This window comes from Leopardus geoffroyi, chromosome A2, assembly GCF_018350155.1.
Source record: "Leopardus geoffroyi isolate Oge1 chromosome A2, O.geoffroyi_Oge1_pat1.0, whole genome shotgun sequence".
Taxonomy (NCBI): Eukaryota; Metazoa; Chordata; class Mammalia; order Carnivora; family Felidae; genus Leopardus; species Leopardus geoffroyi.
In genome coordinates, this window is record NC_059331.1 from 54,959,023 (window position 1) to 54,980,192 (window position 21,170).

Below are 21,170 nucleotides of genomic sequence, written 5' to 3' on the forward strand. Positions count from 1 at the left end.
TTCTCTGTTTTCTTTTCTTTTAAAAAAAATTTTTTTTACATTTATTTATTTATTAAAAAAAATTTTTTTTTTCAACGTTTATTTATTTTTGGGACAGAGAGAGACAGAGCATGAATGGGGGAAGGGCAGAGAGAGAGGGAGACACAGAATCGGAAACAGGCTCCAGGCTCTGAGCCATCAGCCCAGAGCCCGACGCAGGGCTCGAACTCACGGACCGTGAGATCGTGACCTGGCTGAAGTCGGACGCTTAACCGACTGCGCCACCCAGGCGCCCCTACATTTATTTATTTTTAAGAGACAGAGAGAGACAGAGTACAAGTGGGGAGGGGCAGAGAGGGAGACACAGAATCAGACGCAGGCTCCAGGCTCTGAGCTGTCAGCACAGAGCCTGACGTGGGGCTGGAACCCACGAACTGTGAGATCATGACCTGAGCCGAAGTCGGACGCTTAACCGACTGAGCCACCCAGGTGCCCCATCTTCTCTGTTTTCTAAAATTTCTGTATTGTGATTCATTACTTTAAAAATTCAACTAAATTTAATGAACAGTAAAATTGTAAAGAATGCAAGACATCTTTCTCACAACAAAAAACTACCTTCAAATCTACCTGCTCTTGCACGAGCCCCAGGCCTGAAGTTTTAATTATATGGAATATACTGAAACCACCTTGAATTGTGGAATAATAAACACCAGGAAAACCTCAGTACCAGAGGACATGTGGTCCAGCCCCAATCAAGGCCAAATCACCTTTATAACATTCAAGAAGGATGCCCACACTGCCTTGTTTGATTGCCTCTCTGACAGAGAACTCATTACTGAGCTAGACAGTTAATTCCACTGCTGAACAGTTTTTATTGCTAGAATTGTCTCTTTACATTGAGATCTGAAAGGGGAAAATGCCTGAGAGGATGGGAATTCCCTCCTCCAGGAAGTCTTTCTGGTCTTCTCCAGAAAAGGAGTGCAGGAGAAGGGGAGGACTGGGAAAAAAAAGGCAGGGAAGTGGGACAGGCCTAGAGAGAAAGACAAAGGGAGAGATAAAAATGAGAAAGCAGAGAGAAGGAGAGAGGGAGAAAGAGGAGAAAAGATGGGAGGGTAGGAAGGAAGGAGGGACTGATGGAGAGCAGGACACAGAACCCTCCAATATCTGTAAAGAGGCTGCTGTGCTGTCAGACAGAGGACAGCAGGTGTGGAGGTGACAAAGGTCCCTGCTTCCTGAACACCTCCTCCAGTCCTGAGCTGACTTCCTGCTGCTGTACCCTGCCCTTCCGGGAATCTGGGCAGAGATGGTGGGGAGGACAAGGAGAGGGCACCCACCCTGGCTTGTGGTCCCACGGAGGGAGAATGAGCTGGTTCCTCCTGAGGCCAGCCCTCATCAGTCCCAGTCTGGTGCAGTTTGAAGGTTTCACGACACCTCTAGCCTCATCACCAAGGTCAGAAACTTGGGGCTGAGTCTTCAACTAATGAATGGATTCTCTGGCTGAAGGCGTGTGTGTTCTTAAGTGGAGACCACATGCTTGAGCTATAATTAGAAATCAAGAGTGGCTGGGTGGTTCAGGCGGTTGGGTGTCTGACTTCGGCTCAGGTCATGATCTCACAGCTCATGAGTTGGAACCCCGCGTTGGGCTCTGTGCAGACAGCTCAGAGCCTGGAGTCTGCTTTGGATTCTGTGTCTCCCCATCTCTCTGCCCCTTCCCCACTCATGCTCTGTCTCTGTCTCTCAAAAATAAATAAATGTTAAAAAAAAAAATCAAATCCCATTGTACCTAAGCTATCAGAACCTTTCCTGAAAGCATGTTTCAGAGGTGAAGAAAGTATGAACTACAAGTGAGAGGGAAAGGGAGGTAATGTTTAATTCTTATTTCTGCCCACAGCTGGCTCTGGGACACTGGGGTCATTCTGAACCTGGAGTGGGGGTTTCTCTGCTGACCCAAGGGCAGGAGGACCCTCCCATTCTTCCTTATGGGTCTCCATGTTTAGGACCCAGGCTCCAGCCCTACAGGGTCTTCTTAGCCCTGGAATCCCAGAGAAAGAAAGAAAACGTCCTGATGAAGAAGGATAATTCCTTTTGCTTGGGCTTGGGCAGCTGATTGACAGACTTTCAACACATTGTTATCGGCTCTGTGCCAGGTTCAAGCCCAGCTACACCAGAAGAAGCTGATGACTGTGGGCAAGCTGTCACTTATCTGAGCCTCATTTTCCTCATCTGTAAAATGGAAATAATGGCACCACTAAGTACAGCATGAGGCTGTTGAGAGGCTCATCCTGATGCTTAAAACTGCTTTATAAACTGTAAAGTGCTATCCCCATTGCAGTTGTGATTATACTTTAGCTAGGACATCTTCAGAGTAGGGTTACATCTGTTTTGTTTCCTGCTGTGTTTCTAAAGCCCAACAGAGCATGTGACACAGAGGAGTTTTATTATACTTGCTGACTGACAGAAAGACCTTATTTATTTAACAGGAGAGTGAGCCACAGGGGAGCCAAGACTGCAATCTGGTCACCCTGCAGCCCGGACCACCACAGAAAGAGGAAGAGGGAGAGAAGGAAGGACAAGCAAAGACAAGACTGATGGTTGCATGTGCATTGTACCCCAGGGAGCTAAAATATTAACTGCTCTGCAAGCTAGTTTCTCATCTGTAATTAATTCTCACTAAATTGACTAAGTCCCAATGGGCAGGATGGCCATCATCGACACGACTCATTTCAAAAACCAGAGCATAATTGGACTCGCCACAAACATCCGTTCTTAAAACTCATGCATCGGCTGGAAGCACCGAGTGCCTGTTGCACCATCCATCACTCCCTGAAAGGTTTCTGCTGTCTTAATAGTTCTGGCCATCATTGCATCTGGGGGCTCTCAGACAGAGGAAGGAGGTAGGAGATACCCAGCCCTCATCCCCTTAATCGTTCAAAGTGAGTGCCTGCTCTGCACCAAGTCCCAAGGAGGGAGTAGGAGCAGGAAATGCTGTTCTGCCCTCAAAGAGTTTGCAATCTTGAGGAAAAGAAAGGAGTAAAAACACAATTTCAACACAGAAGTAGAAGTACTGTGAGTGGGCAAGGCACAGGGGCTGTGGCAGGCCATAAGAGGGAGACCTGACTTAGCTCTGGGAAAGCATCCTATCTCCTCTGAGATAGGAAGGGAGTGTTTCAGGCAGAGGAGGCAACATGTGCAAAGGCCCTGAGGTGGAGGAGGCACTAAGTTAAATGTGTCTTGGGTGCAGTATGCATGTACATGTGAGTGTGCGCACTGTGCAAGTGCACAGGACTGGAATATGATGGCAATGGACGGTCAGACAGACGACCCATCCCACAGGGCCCTGCAGGGTTTTAAAGGCAATTGGGTTTCATCTTGCGGTGATGGGGAACCACTGGACCAAATATCTATCTTACAAAATTCACATTGTTGGGAGAACAAACTGGAGGTGGCCAGAACGAGAGCAAGACCAGTGAGAAGGCCGTCGCAGTCATCCAGGAGAAAGGCCCAGACCCAATGGTGGCCATGGGGACCGAGAGAGGGAATGGACTGGAGATAATAAGGAAGAAGAACTGAGTGGCCACAATGCCTACAGGATCCAATCCAAACGCATCTGGGCACCAGAGGTCTTCTTGATCTGGTTCCCCTTCTCACCATGCCCACTTACCAGCTCTCTGTGGAGTCTCTGCTCCAGCCTTAGAGCCTCTAGACCCCAAGCCAAGGCCTAGAGAACACAAATGAGTCCTTGTCAACCTGGAGAGTTGCAAATGTGTGACCTTGAGCAAGTCACTTCATCTGTATGGACCTCAATTTCCCCCTCTGCTAAATGGGAATACAAATACCTTCTTCACAGTGTTTGTGCATATTGCCTTCTGCTCTGTTTAAGGATTCTTTGTTTCCTGTGCTTCCCTTCTCCCCTAGACTCTGTTTCACTTATCTCTGTCTCCCTAGCACCCTGAACAGGGAAGGTGATCAACACATGACAACTATAGTTTGGCACTATTATTATTTCCATTTTATTTCCAATAAAATAATCAGGTCCAGAAGGATTAAGTAAATTGCCCAACGTCATCAAGATGGCAAGATCTGGGCCCAAGTCAGCCTGACTCCAAAATTGTAGCTCTCTTACAGATGGCCCAGATGGGGGAGTGACAGATGCAGGTCAAGGAGGGGGACTAGAACGCGGTTCCTGAGTGCTAGCCAGGGCTTCTGGCCCAATCTCAGAGACCCTGGGGCAGCTTGGTGGAGAGGCCTGAGTGTGAGGACTGCCTCTCTGCCTCTGGGGCTGAGACAAGTTTCCTGGAGCTCACAGCATTCTCAGGACCCTGTCCTGGGCTTGTGTAAAGTGGAAGCTGGGACTTCACATGCAGAGGCCTGGGCCCTTGGCCCCTTTTTCTCTTCTCCAAACCTGCTACTGAGTTTTCTAGGCAACACAGCACCTCTATTCTCTGAGCTAAACAGTTGGTGGGTGGCCAAGGTCCTCTTTGCAAGTAGTCAAACCACTGATGTTGTTGCCAAAAGTCAAGTGGACTCACTGGGATCCCATCTGGCCAAACGCACACCAACCTCAACCACGACCCACCTGTGTCACAAACATGCATTGGCAGGCCATGAGCTGTCCAGCAGACATGACTTCACCTGGCATGGTCAGCCACTGGAGGGTACTGTGGAACCCTGAAAACAATTCTGTTTTCAGAGGGGCAAAGACTCCTTCAGCTGTATACAAAATGTATGAACCACACAGAAAAATAAATACATTGGACTTCATGTTAACAGATGACTATGGAAAAGGGAATCTGGTTGTGCTATGTACTACTCCTATCCTTGTTACTTTTCTGTAAAACTGAATTTTTTTTTAAATAGAAGTTTAAAAAATCATTGAAAAAGTAAGATGAAAAGGGGAAAAAATGGTTAGAAATAAATTTAACAAAAGAAGCATAGAACCTACACTCTGAAAACAACAAAACTTCATCGAAAGAAATTAAAGAAGACCTAGGTAAATGGAAAGAGGTCTCGTATACACAACTTAATATTGTTAAGAGGGTAACATTCCCCAAGTTGATATAGAGATTCGTCTTAACCCTCATCAAAATCCCAGTCACCTGTTTGTAGAGAAACTTGACAAGCTGATTCTAAAATTCACATGAAGATACAAGGACCCAGAATAGTCAAAACTATCTTGAGGGGCACCTGGGTGACTCAGTCAGGGTCTGACTGGCTCAGGTCATGATCTCACAGTTTGTGAGTTCAAGTCCTGCATCGGGCTCTGTGCTGACAGCTCAGAGCCTGGAGCCTGCTTCAGATTCTGTGTCTCACTCTCTCTCTGCCCCTCCCCTGCTCATGCTCTTTCAAAAATAAATAAACATTATATAAAAATTTGAAAAAAGAAAAAACAAAAAACAAGCTTGAAAAAGAAGAACAAAGGTGAAAGACTCACGGTTCCTGGTTTCAAAACTTACTATAGGCCTAAAGGAATCAAGATTGTGTGGTATTGGTATAGGACAGACATAAAGATCAATGAAATAGAATTCAGAGTCCAGAGATAAACTCAGAAATAAATGTTTGTGGTTAAGTGATTTTTAGCAAGGGTGCCAAGAAAATTCAGTGGGGAAAAAAAGCCTTTTCAACAAATGGTGCTGAGATATTTGGATATCCACATTCAAAAGAATGAATTTGGACTCCTCCTTTATATCCTATACAAAAATTAACCCAGAATCAAATACTTAAATGTGAAAGCTAAAACTATAAAACTCTTTAAAGAAAATATGGGAGGGCCGCCTGGGTGGCTCAGTCAGTTAAGCATCCAACTTCAGCTCAGGTCATGATCTCGCAGTTTATGGGTTAGAGCCCCACATTGGGCTCTGTGCTCACAGCTCAGAGCCTGGAGCCTGCCTCAGATTCTGAGCCTCCCCCTCTCTCTCTGTGCCTCCGTGCTCACGCTCTGTCTCTCTCTCTCAAAAATAAATAAACATTAAAAAAATAATAAAGAAAGAAAATACGGGAGTAAATCTTTGTGATTTGGAGCTAGACAAAGCTTTCTTAGATATAACATCAAAAATGAAACCAACAAAAGAAAAAATTAGATTACATTAAAATTAAAAACTTATATGCTTCAAAGGACACCATGGAGACAATGAAAAGACAAGCCACAGAACAGGAGGGATTATTTGCAAATCACATATCTGATAAGGGACTTGCATGTATATAGAACCACAATGAAAAGATAGCCCTTTAAAAAATGGGCAAAGAATTTGAAAAGATAGTTCTCCAAAGAAAATATACAAATGACCAAGAAGTACATGAAAAGATAGATGCCTGACATCGTTAGTCATTAGGGAGATGCAAAATCAAAACCACAGTGAGATCCCACTTTATATCCACCAGAATGGCTATAATAAAAACGACAGATAATAACAAGTTCTGCAAGGAGAATCTAAAATGGTGCAGCCACTTTGGAAAACAGCTGGTAGTTCCTCAAAAGGTTAAAAAGTTACCATATGGTCCAGAAATTGCACTCTTAGGTATATTCCCAAGAGAATGGAAAATGTATGTTCATACAAGAATTTGCCCATGAATGTTCATGGCAGCATTTTCAAAATAATCAAAAAGTGGAAAGAACTCAAATGTCCATCAACTGATGAATGGATAACAAAACGTGGTCTATCTACACAATGGAATATTAGCCATGAAAGGGGTGAAGTACTGACACATGCTACAATGTGGATGAACCTTGCTGCAATTTACGTGAAATTTCAAAAACAGGAAAACCTACAAGAGACAGAACTAGACAGTGGGTGCCTAGGGCTGAGGCAGGGTGATGGCGAGTGACAGCTTTGGGGTTTGGGGTTTCTTTTTGGGATCATGAGAATGTGCCAAAATGGATTGTCGTGATGATTACACAACTCTGAATGTGCTAAAAACTATCGTATTTTACACTTTAAATGGCTGAATTGTATGGTATAAGATTTATATCTCAATTAAGCTATTAAAAATTGAATACGGAAGCCACAGATTGGGAGAATATTTACAATACATATATCTGAAAATAGACTTGTGTCCAGGATATTTAAAGAATTCCTATAGATCCATAAGGAAAAGAAGACAACCTAATTAAAAAGTAGGCAAAAGAACTTCAAATGAGGATTTCCAAACGGCTAATAAACAGAAAGATACTCAATTTCATCAACCATCAGTTGGTGGTTGCTGCTAAAACAACAATGAGAAACCACTACACAATCACCAGAATGGCCATGAGTAGAAAGATGGGCAATACCAAAACGCTGGGCAGCATGAGGAATGTTATTCCCAAATGTTGGGGGTGGGAGTATATATACTCAACCACTCTGAAAACCTATTCGGCAGTTCCTAATAAAGCTGAATCTATGCTTATTCTATGACCAACAATTCCACTCTAGGTAGATACTGAGGAGAAATGAGTGTTTATGTTCCCTAATGATACGTATATGAACATTCATAGCAGCTTTATAATAACCCAAGCTGGAAACAGCCCAAATCATCATTAACAGGATAGATACACCAACTGTGGTATATCCACACAAATGAATACTAATAGGCATGAAAACTTGGATGAATCTCACATATTATGTTGAGCTAAAGAAGCCAGACACAAAAGAATACATAATTCATGACTCCATTCATATGAAATCCAACAACAGGCTAAACCAATCCAATGTGATGGAAAGCAAAACAGTGGCAACCTCTGGAGGGTGATACGGACTGGGAAGGGGCACAGGACACCTCCTGGGACGATGAAAATGCTCTACGAGTGGCAGTTACAAGCGTACGCACACACATATATTAAATATTTAGGCTCTACCTTTAAAATTTGTGCACCTATCTGTAAGTTAGGTTTAAAAACATTTTTTAAAAAGGAAAGCGGTTCTCTGAGGTCCCTGGGTGAGGAAAGACAAGCACTGCTTTTCTCCACTGCTTTCATGTCTCCTCCAAGCCCTTTAATTAAAGTTAAACTCCAGGGCCTGGAGTTCATGGTCCTTCCAGAGCTGATCCAGCCTACCTTTGCAGCGGACTGCTCATTTCTGTATACCCCTGCTTCTCCAAGATAAGCCTGCTTCACAATCGTCTGTGGGACTTATTGAAAACCCAGATCGCTGGGCTCACCTCCAGAGTTTCCATCCAGTAGGCTGTGAATGGGGCTGGGTAATTTTCATTTCTCCCATGTTCCCAGGTGCGGCTGGGTCTTGGGACCACACTTGGAGCACTACTGCTTTATAGGAGTCCTCTTTCCAGCTGCTGTGTCTTTGTTCTGTGCTTCTGACATCTGGTCCATGTCTTGCTCATCTTCTAAAGCTGCTTCAAACCCTACCTCCATCAGGAAGGCCTCCTGGGTCAGTCTAGTGGCCTTTCAAGTATCCTACAGCCTCTGGAACTCTGGGGTTACAACCTGAAGGGAGCCACCTTGGTCTCAGAACGTCTCTGAAGTCTCATGTTTTAGCTTAAGAATTAAGGTGTATTTAACGTTATTCTCCAAAATATATCCATGTGTGATTTGTTTACTTAATACATATCTAGGGGCAGCTAGGTGGCTCAGTCAGTTAAGCTCCGACTTCAGCTCAGGTCACGATCTCACGGTTCGTGGGTTTGAGTCCCGATCGGGCTCTCTGCTGTCGGCACAGCCCCTGCTTCAGATTCTCTGACCCCCTCTGTCTCTGCCTCTCCCCTGCTTGTGTTCTTTAAATAGACATTAAAATTTTTTTTAATTAAAAAAATATATGTATCTAAAGCAAAGCAGGAGTGCTTAGAAAATGTGCTCTCTTTATGCTGTGGCCTCAAGTGCTCCTGGACACCTACTGCATACCTCAGGGAGGAATATATGCATCCCAGCCTGAAAAACAATGGCTTTACAGAATTTTGCATTGTCAGGCTATTTACTTACTCTGTATGTTTCTGTCATCTTCCCTCCAATTATGCAGGGAGCAGACTGTGTCTCATTCACTTTCACCCTTAGATTGACCTGGCTTTGTTCATAACTGTGCTGAGTGGATGTTTTTAAACCATATTTTCTAAAGCTCCTGGGGACCTGTGCACAGCCAGGATTGGGGAACAGTGTTCCAGAGGATGCTTCTCTCGAGGGGGCAGGGAATCACAGAGAACTCATGCCGAGTGGATTTTACAGGATCATGTACCTGTGGGTCTCAAATGTTACTGTCCATCAGCATCACCTGGAAGTTTTGTTAAAATGCAGATGCCCAGACCCTACCCCTAGAGTTTCTGATTTAGCAGTTGTGGGCTGGGGCCCAAGAATATGCATTTCCTATAAGTTCTCAGGTGCCGCTGGTTCAGGGACCACATTCTGAGAACCACTGAAATAGATGACTATTTCTCACACTGTGCTCCATGGAGACCCAGGGATTAGAGAGGTGGAGGCAGAGCCCAAACTTTGGCCCCTCCCACCTTTGAAACAAAGCACCTCTGCTTTTAGCTACTCTTCATACTGAGGGTCTGAGTGAAATTCCACTTGAAGAGAGTTTTCGTGGCTAAAAATGTCTGAGTCCCACCAGCCATCTCAGGGTGAGGGATTAAGGAGGAAGGGACTTTCCAGGGTCACACAGCAAGTTTCTTCCTGAACTGAATGAAAATATACAGGGAAGAGCCACGCACCTGAGATAGGAACCACTTTACTGAGAACTCCCCAACAGCTACTACATTCATACTTCCCAATAAGGACAGCTTACCCCTTCTCCAACAGTTCAGGTAGAAAGAAAAGCACATTTTCTCACACTGAACCAAAATTTGTCTCTCTGTGAGTCCACCAAAGATCAATAAGTTCACTTTGTCCTGGAAGAGAGCCCAGCAAAGACTTAGAAACAGGGCCCTCCCCACTGAATTAAAACTTACTTTTTACTGTCATCTACGGACTGGAGCTACAAAAGTTAAAGTAAGACACTGTATGAAGACATGGGCAGAAAACATGAATAGACACTTCTCTAAAGAAGACATCCGGATGGCCAACAGGCACATGAAAAGATGCTCAACGTCGCTCCTTATCAGGGAAATACAAATCAAAACCACACTCAGATATCACCTCACGCCAGTCAGAGTGGCCAAAATGAACAAATCAGGAGACTATAGATGCTGGCGAGGATGTGGAGAAACGGGAACCCTCTTGCACTGTTGGTGGGAATGCAAATTGGTGCAGCCGCTCTGGAAAGCAGTGTGGAGGTTCCTCAGAAAATTAAAAATAGACCTACCCTATGACCCAGCAATAGCACTGCTAGGAATTGACCCAAGGGATACAGGAGTACTGATGCATAGGGGCACTTGTACCCCAATGTTTATAGCAGCACTCTCAACAATAGCCAAATTATGGAAAGAGCCTAAATGTCCATCAACTGATGAATGGATAAAGAAATTGTGGTTTATATACACAATGGAGTACTACATGGCAATGAGAAAGAACAAAATATGGCCCTTTGTAGCAACGTGCATGGAACTGGAGAGTGTGATGCTAAGTGAAATAAGCCATACAGAGAAAGACAGATACCATATGTTTTCACTCTTATGTGGATCCTGAGAAACTTAACAGAAACCCATGGGGGAGGGGAAGGAAAAAAAAAAAGAGGTTAGAGTGGGAGAGAGCCAAAGCATAAGAGACTCTTAAAAACTGAGAACAAACTGAGGGTTGATGGGGGGTGGGAGGGAGGGGAGGGTGGGTGATGGGTATTGAGGAGGGCACCTTTTGGGATGAGCACTGGGTGTTGTATGGAAACCAATTGGACAATAAATTTCATATATTGAAAAAAAATATTAATGTTCACAACAAAAATAAAATAAAATAAAATAAAATTGTTGGTCTTTGGGAAAAAAAAATAAAATAACTGAAGAAGTTTAAAAAAAATAAAAATAAAGTAAGACACTGTATGTTAACTAAAATTTAAATATAAAAAAAATAAATGCAAAATGCTATGGTGGGTGGGATCCAGAACAGAAAAAAGACTTCAGTAAAAATGAAGGGTATCTAGGGGCGCCTGGGTGGCGCAGTCGGTTAAGCGTCCGACTTCAGCCAGGTCACGATCTCGCGGTCCGTGAGTTCGAGCCCCGCGTCGGGCTCTGGGCTGATGGCTCAGAGCCTGGAGCCTGTTTCCGATTCTGTGTCTCCCTCTCTCTCTGCCCCTCCCCCGTTCATGCTCTGTCTCTCTCTGTCCCAAAAATAAATAAACGTTGAAAAAAAAAAAAATGAAGGGTATCTGAATAAATTATGGAATTTGGTTAATACAAATAAATAAATAAAAGTAAGAGACAGACACAAAATCTTCCTATCTCCACACAACTTCCCCAGCATGAGGCTACCTGGGAGCTTGGTCTGGGTTAACCTGTGGGTGCCCTAGCATCATGCCCTCCCACCCAACCCACCAGACCACCCTTCCCCTCCTCCCCCTCCTTCAGGGCATCTGCTCTGCTCAGGGCTCCCAAGTTCCTATGCCTCCCTTTGAAAGGCCTTGGGGCATGGCATTCAGGCTCTCCCTCAAGACCAGCTCTCCAAGCCCCTTCCTGTACACCACACACCCCCAAGCCCTCCACTCTGTGGACTCATTCCTGCTGCTCCTATCCCCTGGAAAGCCTGTCCATCAATGCCAGCTCAACATCCTCTTTTCTAGGAAGCCTTTCCTGATTTCATTCCTCCTGTGTACACTCATTCTCCCTTCCTTAGGTTCCCTGCCACCTAAATGCACTGTTCCACTTTTGTTTGTTTCCTCCCCTTCTCAGGGCTCTGGGGTCAGATGGTCCTGGTCCTACTTCTTACTGGCTGTGTGACCTTGGGTAATTGGACTCATTCAACCATGTGAGAAATATTTATTGAGCACAGACTATGTGCAATTAAATGACATAATGTATGTAAATTGTCAACCACACAATAGGAGGTCAACAAATGCTCACTGCCACTCCTGCCACCCCTCCTCAGCATCAGCTACACTGGACATTGGCTGTAATGAGAAGCCAGAGCTGGTTGGGTGAGGAAAGAGGGGACCTGGGTGGGTAGTAAACTGATAGCACCCAGCTTACATAAACTCATAAATTTGCTAGTGAGTCCCTCTAGATTCTGTACTTGCCCCAGTCATGTCAGCACCATGGCCACAGTTGAGTTAAACACGTATGCAGTGATAAGGGAGGGCTTCTGAGTCAGTGGCCTTTTCCTCCGAGAAGTCTCAGAAATCTGGCTTGTCCCGGACACTCCCGATGCGCTTTCAGGTGGCTACCACCATTGAGCAAGGCGGGTGTGGGAGGTGATGAGTGGGCTGGATGCAGGGAGGATCTGAGAAGCCTCTTGTCTGCCTTTCCGCCCTATGGCCTCCTAATACTCCTCCCTAAGTCCCCTGACCCTTTCACAAAAGCCCGCTAGGCCCCTGAGAGCCCTCTCCCCACTCTACACACTCACTTCCTTGGGGAAATCCGGGTCACTGCTGGGGCTTTGGTTGACATCTCCACACTTGATCACTTCTGGTAGACATCCTGTGCCCAGCCCACCACTGGGATGTCCTTCACCCGCCCCTCATGGTTCACAAAACTCACACTAAACTCCTCATCACCCCCATGCCTAGCCTGACCCCTTCCAGCACTTGCTGCTACGGTGAGTCAGCAAGCCAGAAATCTGCTACCTCTCCTGTACCCCACAGCCACTCACCAAGCATGCTGTCCTCCAATCTGCCTGCAGCTCTCCAGTCCAGTGTCACCTCCTGCTGGAATCACTCAATGGCCTCCCCACAGAACTCTAGGGGATCAAACCCAAAGCCCCACTTCTGTGCTGCTCTGCCCCTCACCTATCACCACTCTCTCACACACATGCTCCAGCCACCTAGAATTTCTTTAAGTTTCCAAACACTCCAATCTCTAACTGGCCTCTGGATCTTTGTACATGTGGATCCCCTTGCTGGGTACAAGCCTTCCTCACCTGGCTAATTGCTCCCCATCCTGTAGGTCTCAGCTTAGACACATTTCCTCTGGGAGTCCTTCTCCCACACCTAGAAGCCTGGGACATATTCCTTGTCTGAACCTCTCAGGCTCAGTATGCCCCTACCATTGTACTAATATTGCCCCTTTTTGCACCTGTCTCCTTCCTAGACTGTCAGTCCCTGAAGCGCAGGGACCCCGTACCCAGCACATAAGAGGTGCTCAGGAAATACTTCTGATGGAAGAAGTGGTAGGACTGCTCTAAGTGCTGACCCCGCCATCACTCATTCATCAGATATTTACTGAGCCCTGATGGTGTACTGGGTCTCACAAGCCATTGGGAATGAGACCGGTCAAGCTCTCTGTCCTCCAGGAGCTCTGAGTTTAGTGAGGGAGAGACACAGTAAACAAGCCTCTAAAACAGCCCCAAAATAAATGAAGCAAAGTGGATGGAATGAAAAGGGACAGAAAGATAAGTCAACAATCAGTAACCCCACTCTCAGTAAGGGACAGAAGGATGAGACAGAAAGCCAGCAAGGATGGAGGAGATTCAAAGCACTGTCGATCAGCCTGACTTAAGTGACATCTATAGGATACCCACCAGCTAGAGCAGAAAACACATTCTTTTCAAGCACACATGGAACATTCTCCAGGACATACTATACACCAGGCCACAAAACAAATCTCCATAAATTTAAAACCACACAATGCACATTCTCCAACCACGACAGCATTAAAAGCAAGCAGCGGGAGGAAATTTGAGAAATTCACAAATAGTTGGAAATAGAACAACTTAATTTTAAATAACTCATGGGTAAAAGAAGAAATCACAAAGGGAATTAGAAAGTATTTGGAACTGCATGAAAATGAAAATACAACATAAGTAAACAAATACATGAATTAGATGATTTTTAGATATGAAACATTCTGTAAAGAAAATAAAATGAAGTATGAGCTAGCTGATACAAAAGAGGAGGTACAGCTGTGGTTCCTGAACTTTCCTTGGCATCCACACCCTTGTCATGGCCTCATCATGGGGAGAGAAGATCCCTGCCCCTTGTCTTTGGTCCAGGCCTCAGCACTTGCTCTGGCCAATGGGTCATGGGCAGAAGTGATCATGCACCAGTTGTAAGGCTGAATCTCAGAAGCCCTCTGGTGTTTCTTTCTTTTTTTCCTTAAAGTTTACTTATTTATTTTGAGAGAGAGGGTGGGGCAGGGAGAAGGGGAGAAAGAGAGAAGCCCAAGCAGGCTGCATGATGTCAGTGCAGAAGCCAGGCGGGGCTCAGTCCCACAAATTGTAAGATCATGACCTGAGCTGACATCAAGAGTTGGATGCTTAACTGACTGAGCCACCCAGGCGCCCCTCCTCTGGTATTTCTGCTTGCTCCCTGCAATCACCACAGGGAGAGCCTTCCCTGGGTGCCTGCTGTCTCTTCAGCCTGGGTCCCAGAATGAATACACAAGAAGCACAGCCACTGAAGTGAACCCAGCTTTGACCGATTCAGTTGACCCAACTTCCCTCGCAACTAATAGTGCCCAGTGAGACAGAGGCAAAAGTGGACAAGTAAACTTTTCAGAAAAAAAATTTTTTTTCAAGGGGCTGGGAACATGACCTTTTAATTTTCCCCTTTTTTCCTTCTTGCCTGGGACATGGATGTGATGGTGAGAACTGCATCAACCATCCTCTGTTCATGAAGAACCTTGGAAATGGATGCGGCAGAAAGATAAATGAAACCTTGGTCCCTGGTACTTTGTGGAGCTGCCAAACTTAACCTCAAACTCTTACTTCTGAACTTATTTCACATGAGAGAATCACCTTTACATTAATTAAGCTATCATAACTGGGTTTTCATTACTAGCAGCTGAAGACAATTTTTAACCAACATAGAATTATTAGGAAAGGCTTCTGTAGTAGATTGTATTTTTCCCAAGTGGCCCATAACAATATCTCCTATCTCACAGGATCATTGCACAATGTGAGCTGGGTATTTCTCCCATTGATGGTGGAAACCGTACCTCCTCCCCTTGAACTTGGGTAGACCTTTGTGACTGTCTCCACTAACAGTATGGTGGAAGTGGTGCTACGTGACTTAAGGCTAGATCATAAAAATGCCAGGCACTTCCTCCTGGCTCTCTCTTGGGACACTCACTCTTGGAATGCAGCCACCATGCTGTGAGGAAGCCCAAAACTTGCCCAGGCAGAGGGATCACATGGAGAGGCCACAAGTAAGTGTTCTGGCCAACAGCCCAAATGAGGTCCCGGACAAGAGCCAGCACTAACCACCAGTTGTGAATGATGACTCTTAGGGTGATTCTAACCCCTGGCCATCAAGTTGCCCTTTGTCTTGAAGTTCTCTCCAGATATCGGGGAGTAGAGACACACTCTCCCCACTTTGCCCTGTCCAAACTGCTGGCCCAGGGAATCTGCAAGCATAATAACATGGTTGTTCTATGCCACTAAGTTTTGGGCACCACTTCTTTGAGTATTGATACTTGAGCTGACACCAGAATGAGAAGGAGAAACTGACTATGAGAAGATCGGGGGTAGGACATTGTGGTGGTGGGAAAAGCAAGAGGAAAAGTCATGCAAAGGAAATGCACCTGTAGTATCTGAAGAGCAGCAAGAAGGCCACAGCGTCTGGAGTGAACAACAACGTAAGTGGTAGGAGGCAGTGCCACAGAGGTGGGTGGGGATCAGAGACCCCTAAGGGTCTCTTAGGGGATGGAGCTTCTCCAAGGGAATCAGTCACAGGGAGCGTCTCCTAGGCATGGTGATAACTTCCAGGGTTACCTCTCCCAGTAGGAAGAATGGCTTCTGAAAAGGCCTTCAATGCCTTAACCCAAAGGAAGAACCCATGGTAGGAATCTTCAGCTTTTGGTGGGGAGGGATTTTTTTTTTTTAGAAGAGGAAATAGAGGATTGAAGGTGTTAGGGGATGTAACTGTTCAACGTCTAAAGCGAATCACTATGTATAAGAAAAAGCATAAACCCCATAGCCTGGCATTTTAGGTACCTGGTTTCCAGACCAATCACTTGACTCCCAATCCCACCTCCAACCTGCCTTTAGAAATTTATCCATGTTCTAACCATGTGTGATGATGCACCATTCTCCAGATATATCATGCACCTTTAGGCCTAGGAGCATTTCCGTGCTGACCACTTGCCTTATGTACCCTCCTCCATCAACATCCTGGCCTGGTGGGCTCCTTCAAATTCCATCTTAGGGGCACCTCTTCTGACAATCTTCTTAGATACCCCAAGGGGGAATAAGTCTCTCTCTCCCCCATCCCCCTGCAGATTTTGCACAAAACTGTAATTGTGCAAATTATACTTAGCAGAGTAGCATAACTGACTGTTTACCTGTTACTCTTCCCCATTCCACCCTTCCCCCCCCGCCAAAAAAAAAGGGATACCTATTCAAGGGCAGGTTCTGGGCCTTATTTATCTTTCGGGCTCCAAGGCCCATCCTAGTGCCTATAGCACTGTAAAAATCCTGTGATGTCCCATCCAAAAGGAATAAGCTGGATGGATGGATGGTTAGGTGGTTGGATGGAAGGGTGGATGGCAGGATAGGTGGGTGGGTGGATGGATGGATGGTTAGATGAATGGGTTAATGGGTTGATGGGTGGATGGATGGATGAGGAGTTTGACAAATGATTGGATGGGAGGATGGGTGGATGGTTGGAAGGATAGGTGGACTTCTGAACAGTGGATAAACTGAGGGGGGATATGAATGAGTGCATAAATGTGCCATAAGGGGCATACATAGATTAAAGGACAGATGAGTGGGTGAAAAGCTGGCTACATGAGTGGGTGAGAGTTTGATTATACAGATAGATGGGCAGGGGGATGAATGTATTTATGACTGGGTTCCTGGAGGGATGGAAGGGAGTATTTAAACCAGAAGTCAGCAAGCCTTTTCTGTAAAGGGCCACATAATAAATATTTTAGGCTTTGCGGGGCACATACAGTCCTGGCCACGTATTTTTCTTTACCTTTTTTGCCCCCAAATTGTATATTTGACAAGAGTCTAGTATCAAGAATATATGGAAAACTCTTACATCTTTTTTTGAAGTACAGTTGATGCATCTTCATTGCCTTTTTTCACAAACATTTATTTTTTTAAGTTTATTTATTTATTTTGAGAGAGAGAGGGAGGGGGAGAGAGAGAGAGAGAGGGAGAGAGAGAATCTTAAGCAGGCTCCTAACATAGGGCTCGAACTCACAAATTGGGAGATTGTGACCTGAACTGAAACCAAGAGTCAGACACTTAACCAACTGAGCCACCCAGGCACCCCTTTTGCAAACATTTAAAACCTATAAAATCCATTCTTAGTTAATAGGCTACAAAAAAACAGGATCTTGGTCATTACGACTCAGGTTTGGGTGACGAGAATTTTTAGTTAGCTGTATCTACCATTTGACAAGCTCAGGGTTGAATCCCAAACACAGAAGACCAGAGGACACCCCCTCCACCCCCCACTGCCCAAAAAGAGCATAATGGAGCCAGAGACTTTTCAAGCTCAGCCCTTCCCCTCACCGCACAGCCTTGGGATTTCAATAGCATCGAATCTGTAAGGAGGAATTCTGAGAGAGAACCTGCCAATCTTAGCAATTAGAGATGGATCCAGAGTGGGGAGTGGTGGACAATGTCTCGCAGTTTACGGGCCTCCCTGAGGCTCATGTACCCAGCTAGGACTTGTAGTCACATTGGGGCTTTTCTGCCACTGCCATCCCCACAAGCACTGACATCATCAGTATAGCTCCGGATCACAATTTCCCGCAACTAGCTTTTGAGTTGTGACTTTTATGGGCTCTTTTTTTTTTCTTTCTCTCTCCTCAGGATATTATTATGGATTACCAGAGGTTTCAGCATCTTTCCAACTGGCAGGAAGCAGTGCAAACACAGATGGAAGTTTCCCAGTTAAAACCCTCTTAACAAAGTCATAAAACAAAAAGCCCAGCCTTTCTGTCATGCTGCCAGCTCAGAAGCAAGTGAGAGAGAAGAAAACAGGAGAGTGAGTCTTCCTGCCCTTCCTAAGGAGATCTTTTAGGTGTAAGAGGGTGGTACGTTATGTACCTGAGGACTTTTGGGTTTTATAATGCACACAAAGCTCTCATCCTGAAGGGCAAAAATGAGGGGCTGGGCACACAGACCAGAGTAGTGCTCTGTCCTGCTTCCAGGAACCTGGGTGCCCTGCTCACATGGCAACAGGACACTAGGGTGATGCCACTGACAGGCGCCTCAGCTGGCTTCAGCAGGAGGCCTGGCTTGGTGCTGGGTGCTCTGCTACAACCAGAGTGGTCTTTGCCACAAAGAACTCCAAAGGCAGTCAGAAACGCGGGATTAACACACGATAGTGCACTAGAAATATAGGGACCTGGGTGTTTATCCTGGCTCAGTCACTCTCTCTGGGCTTCCATATCACCAGGAACAAAATATCAAGTGGACATTCCCAGTTCTGATGTTCTTGGATAGACATGGTGAACAATACAAAACAGCGTGGAATCAGATGCTGAACTACTAGGGGACTGGATATGGCTTAGAGACCTCAGGGAGCAGGTGCCCTGATGTTCACTCACTTCCCATGTCTCTGCTGTACCTTCTTCCCTCAACCCTCCTTATGACTCAGCCCAAAAGTCACATCCTCAGGGAAGCCTGCCTAGATTCCCCCAGGTTGTCAGTTCTTCCCCCATGCTCCAGATGATTACTCATTTACTAATCTGTCTCCTTCACTGGCCAGAGAGCTCCTGGGGAAAGGCCTCAAGGATCTTTCTATTCACCAGCTCTTGTCACACAGCAAGTGTTCAAAAAATATTTGTTGAACTGAAATGAACTGACTGCACAGGGAGACCTTCCAGGCAGTCTTGTGGGTTGTAAAGGGTGGCAGTGCCTGATACCCAGGCAGTCCCCAAGTCTGGGCTCCTTTCTTCTGAAAGTCCAGATGATTTCCTCACCACTGGCTCAAGTGTTATTGCCCCAGGGCTGGGATGACTGAGAAAGCCTCTCTACACCCCAGCTGCCCTGTCATTGCGCAAGCAATCACCTTCTCCATATGGACCTAAACATATGCATGCACCCACACATGCACACATAGGCACACACATGCATACATGCATACACATACATGCACACGTGTATACACGCACCTACACATGCATACTCACATGCACACACGGCAATGATCCAGAACTACATCTGTCCTCCTTCTGTCGTCCTCAATAAGAGGGCTGAGGAAACTGCAAACACCCTTCCAGAACCCTCAGCACATCCCCCATACACCCCCTTCTGGGCAGAGACGCATACTCATGGAAAGCATGCTGCTATTCACCTCCCCCTGCCGAAGCACATGAATTAGGGGACAGACGTCCACAAAAAGCCTTGGTGAACATTTGTCTGCTGCCAAGCCTCTGTTCATCGAAATCACCTCTGTCTCCTCACTGCTTTTCTGCCTCTTATATCATAGCCTTGTAAAAGGGCAATTAGTTTTGGACAATTAAAATGATTAACTCACCAGATGTAAGTGCTGAAGCATCTCCACGTATCTGCAGAGGGAAAGAGGGTTGAGTTTGCATTAATTCCCATCCTGTTTAAGCCAGGGAGGGGTGATGTTCTGTTAACAAGCTAAAGGCCACAGGCAGCTGCTTGGGGACTCACGCTTTCTCTGAAGACAGCAGTTCCTGTGCGATGACATGGGCTCTGGACTGTCCTTCTACCTGCAAGAGAGAACAGAGTGATCAGGAGGGACAGCACCAATTCAGATGGGGGAAGGGAGACCCCAAGCACTGGGTTTACAGAAGGACCTCCAAGCTGCCGGAGACAAATTCCACATACTTCTCAGCCCATTCCTGCCACTTACTCTCTGTGAGATCTTACGGTACCTCAGTTTCCTCATCTGTAAATGTGGATATTGGTAGCATCTAACTCAGGAGGCTGTTGAGCTAATGCCCAGCACACTGTCCAACACACAGAAAGTGCTCAGCAAGTGGCCACTATCATGACTGCATGACCTTGGCCTCCACCCATAGGCCCAGTAACCTTGAACAACCTGTGGTTCTCTACGCATAGGGAGCTCTCTTACTTCTTGCTTTTGCACATGCTGTCCCCTTCCCCTTCTCTGCCTGGCTAATTCCCAGTTATACTTTAAGACTCAGCCATGGTATCTATCACCTCCTCCAAGGAGTCTTTTTTGAACCCCTTCGTGAACGAGCTGGGTTTGGTATCCTTTCTGAACATCCTCCTCTCAGGACACCAATTATGTCTCTCCTAGAGGGAAGGAACCATAATGGTTCACTATCACCCCTGCATGACCAGTACCTCACATACAGCAGGCTAGCTTTTGTTGACTGAAAGACAAATGAGTAAATGAATGGATGAATGAATGTCCATTCCGCTTTGGAAGCACCAACTCTCCCAGCTGACCTCAGGAGATGAGCCATTTAAACCATCTGAGGCCCAACTTCCGCACCTGTAAGATTTGGGAATAAGTGAGATTATGTCTATGAACAGGAAGGATGGGCGGGGACTGAGGCAGATGCCTGGGCCTTCTGCCACAAGCAGGCCCCTCCTCTGTGGCCCCAAACCTGCCAGATATCAGACACAGCTGCTGGCTGGGATCCAGAAGAGCAAAGACTCTGTGGCTCAGCCTGACAGAACAGATGGCAGACGCCAGGAATGTGCAGGCAAGGCTGAGGTCAGAGTGGCCCACAGTGGAGCAGAGGGCACTTGGATGGGACACCTGGCTTTTGGTTCCAGGTCTATCACTGCCTCCTGGGGCCACTAAATGTGTGAATGTGTGATAAAGTGACCTCTAAATTCCCTTTTGTGCTGAACCTGTGTGTTACTAAACTCAAGGAGCCACTGGTCAAGCCAGTGGTCTACTCTAATGACTAGAAACTCACTACGTATTAAGACAGCAACTACAGTGTTATGGTTAAGAACACAGACTCTGGAACTAGGCAATCTGAGCTCAAATCTTTCTGCCTTTTGCTGGTCATGCAGCCTCTCTATACCTCAATTTTCCTATCTGCAAAATGGGCACAACAGGATAAGGATGCCTAACACCTGCATACTGTGAAGATTAAATGAGTGAGTGTATATACAGAAAGATATCTGTCTATCTCTATCTATGTATCTATACACACATCTCTCATTTGGAACAGTGACTGGTGCACGGTAAAAACCACAGAAATAATGGCTATCGTCATCTTTGCGGTTTTTGTTGTTGAGGCAGAAACCAGGGACAGAACCAAGTGCTCAGGGATGGAAT

General features: G+C 45.8%; 1 protein-coding gene across 2 annotated transcripts in view; it reads right to left on the minus strand.

Moving 5' to 3' along the window:
- FGD5 (FYVE, RhoGEF and PH domain containing 5) overlaps positions 1-21,170 on the minus strand; it is a 123,532-nt gene that overhangs the window by 34,477 nt on the left and 67,885 nt on the right. For both annotated transcript variants that reach the window (XM_045493910.1, XM_045493909.1), the window contains exons 4-5: positions 19,559-19,617; positions 19,416-19,446 (exon numbers count right to left, since the gene is read on the minus strand). In XM_045493910.1, the coding sequence (XP_045349866.1) occupies positions 19,416-19,446; positions 19,559-19,617 (90 nt within the window). The remainder of the gene's footprint in view (positions 1-19,415; positions 19,447-19,558; positions 19,618-21,170) is intronic.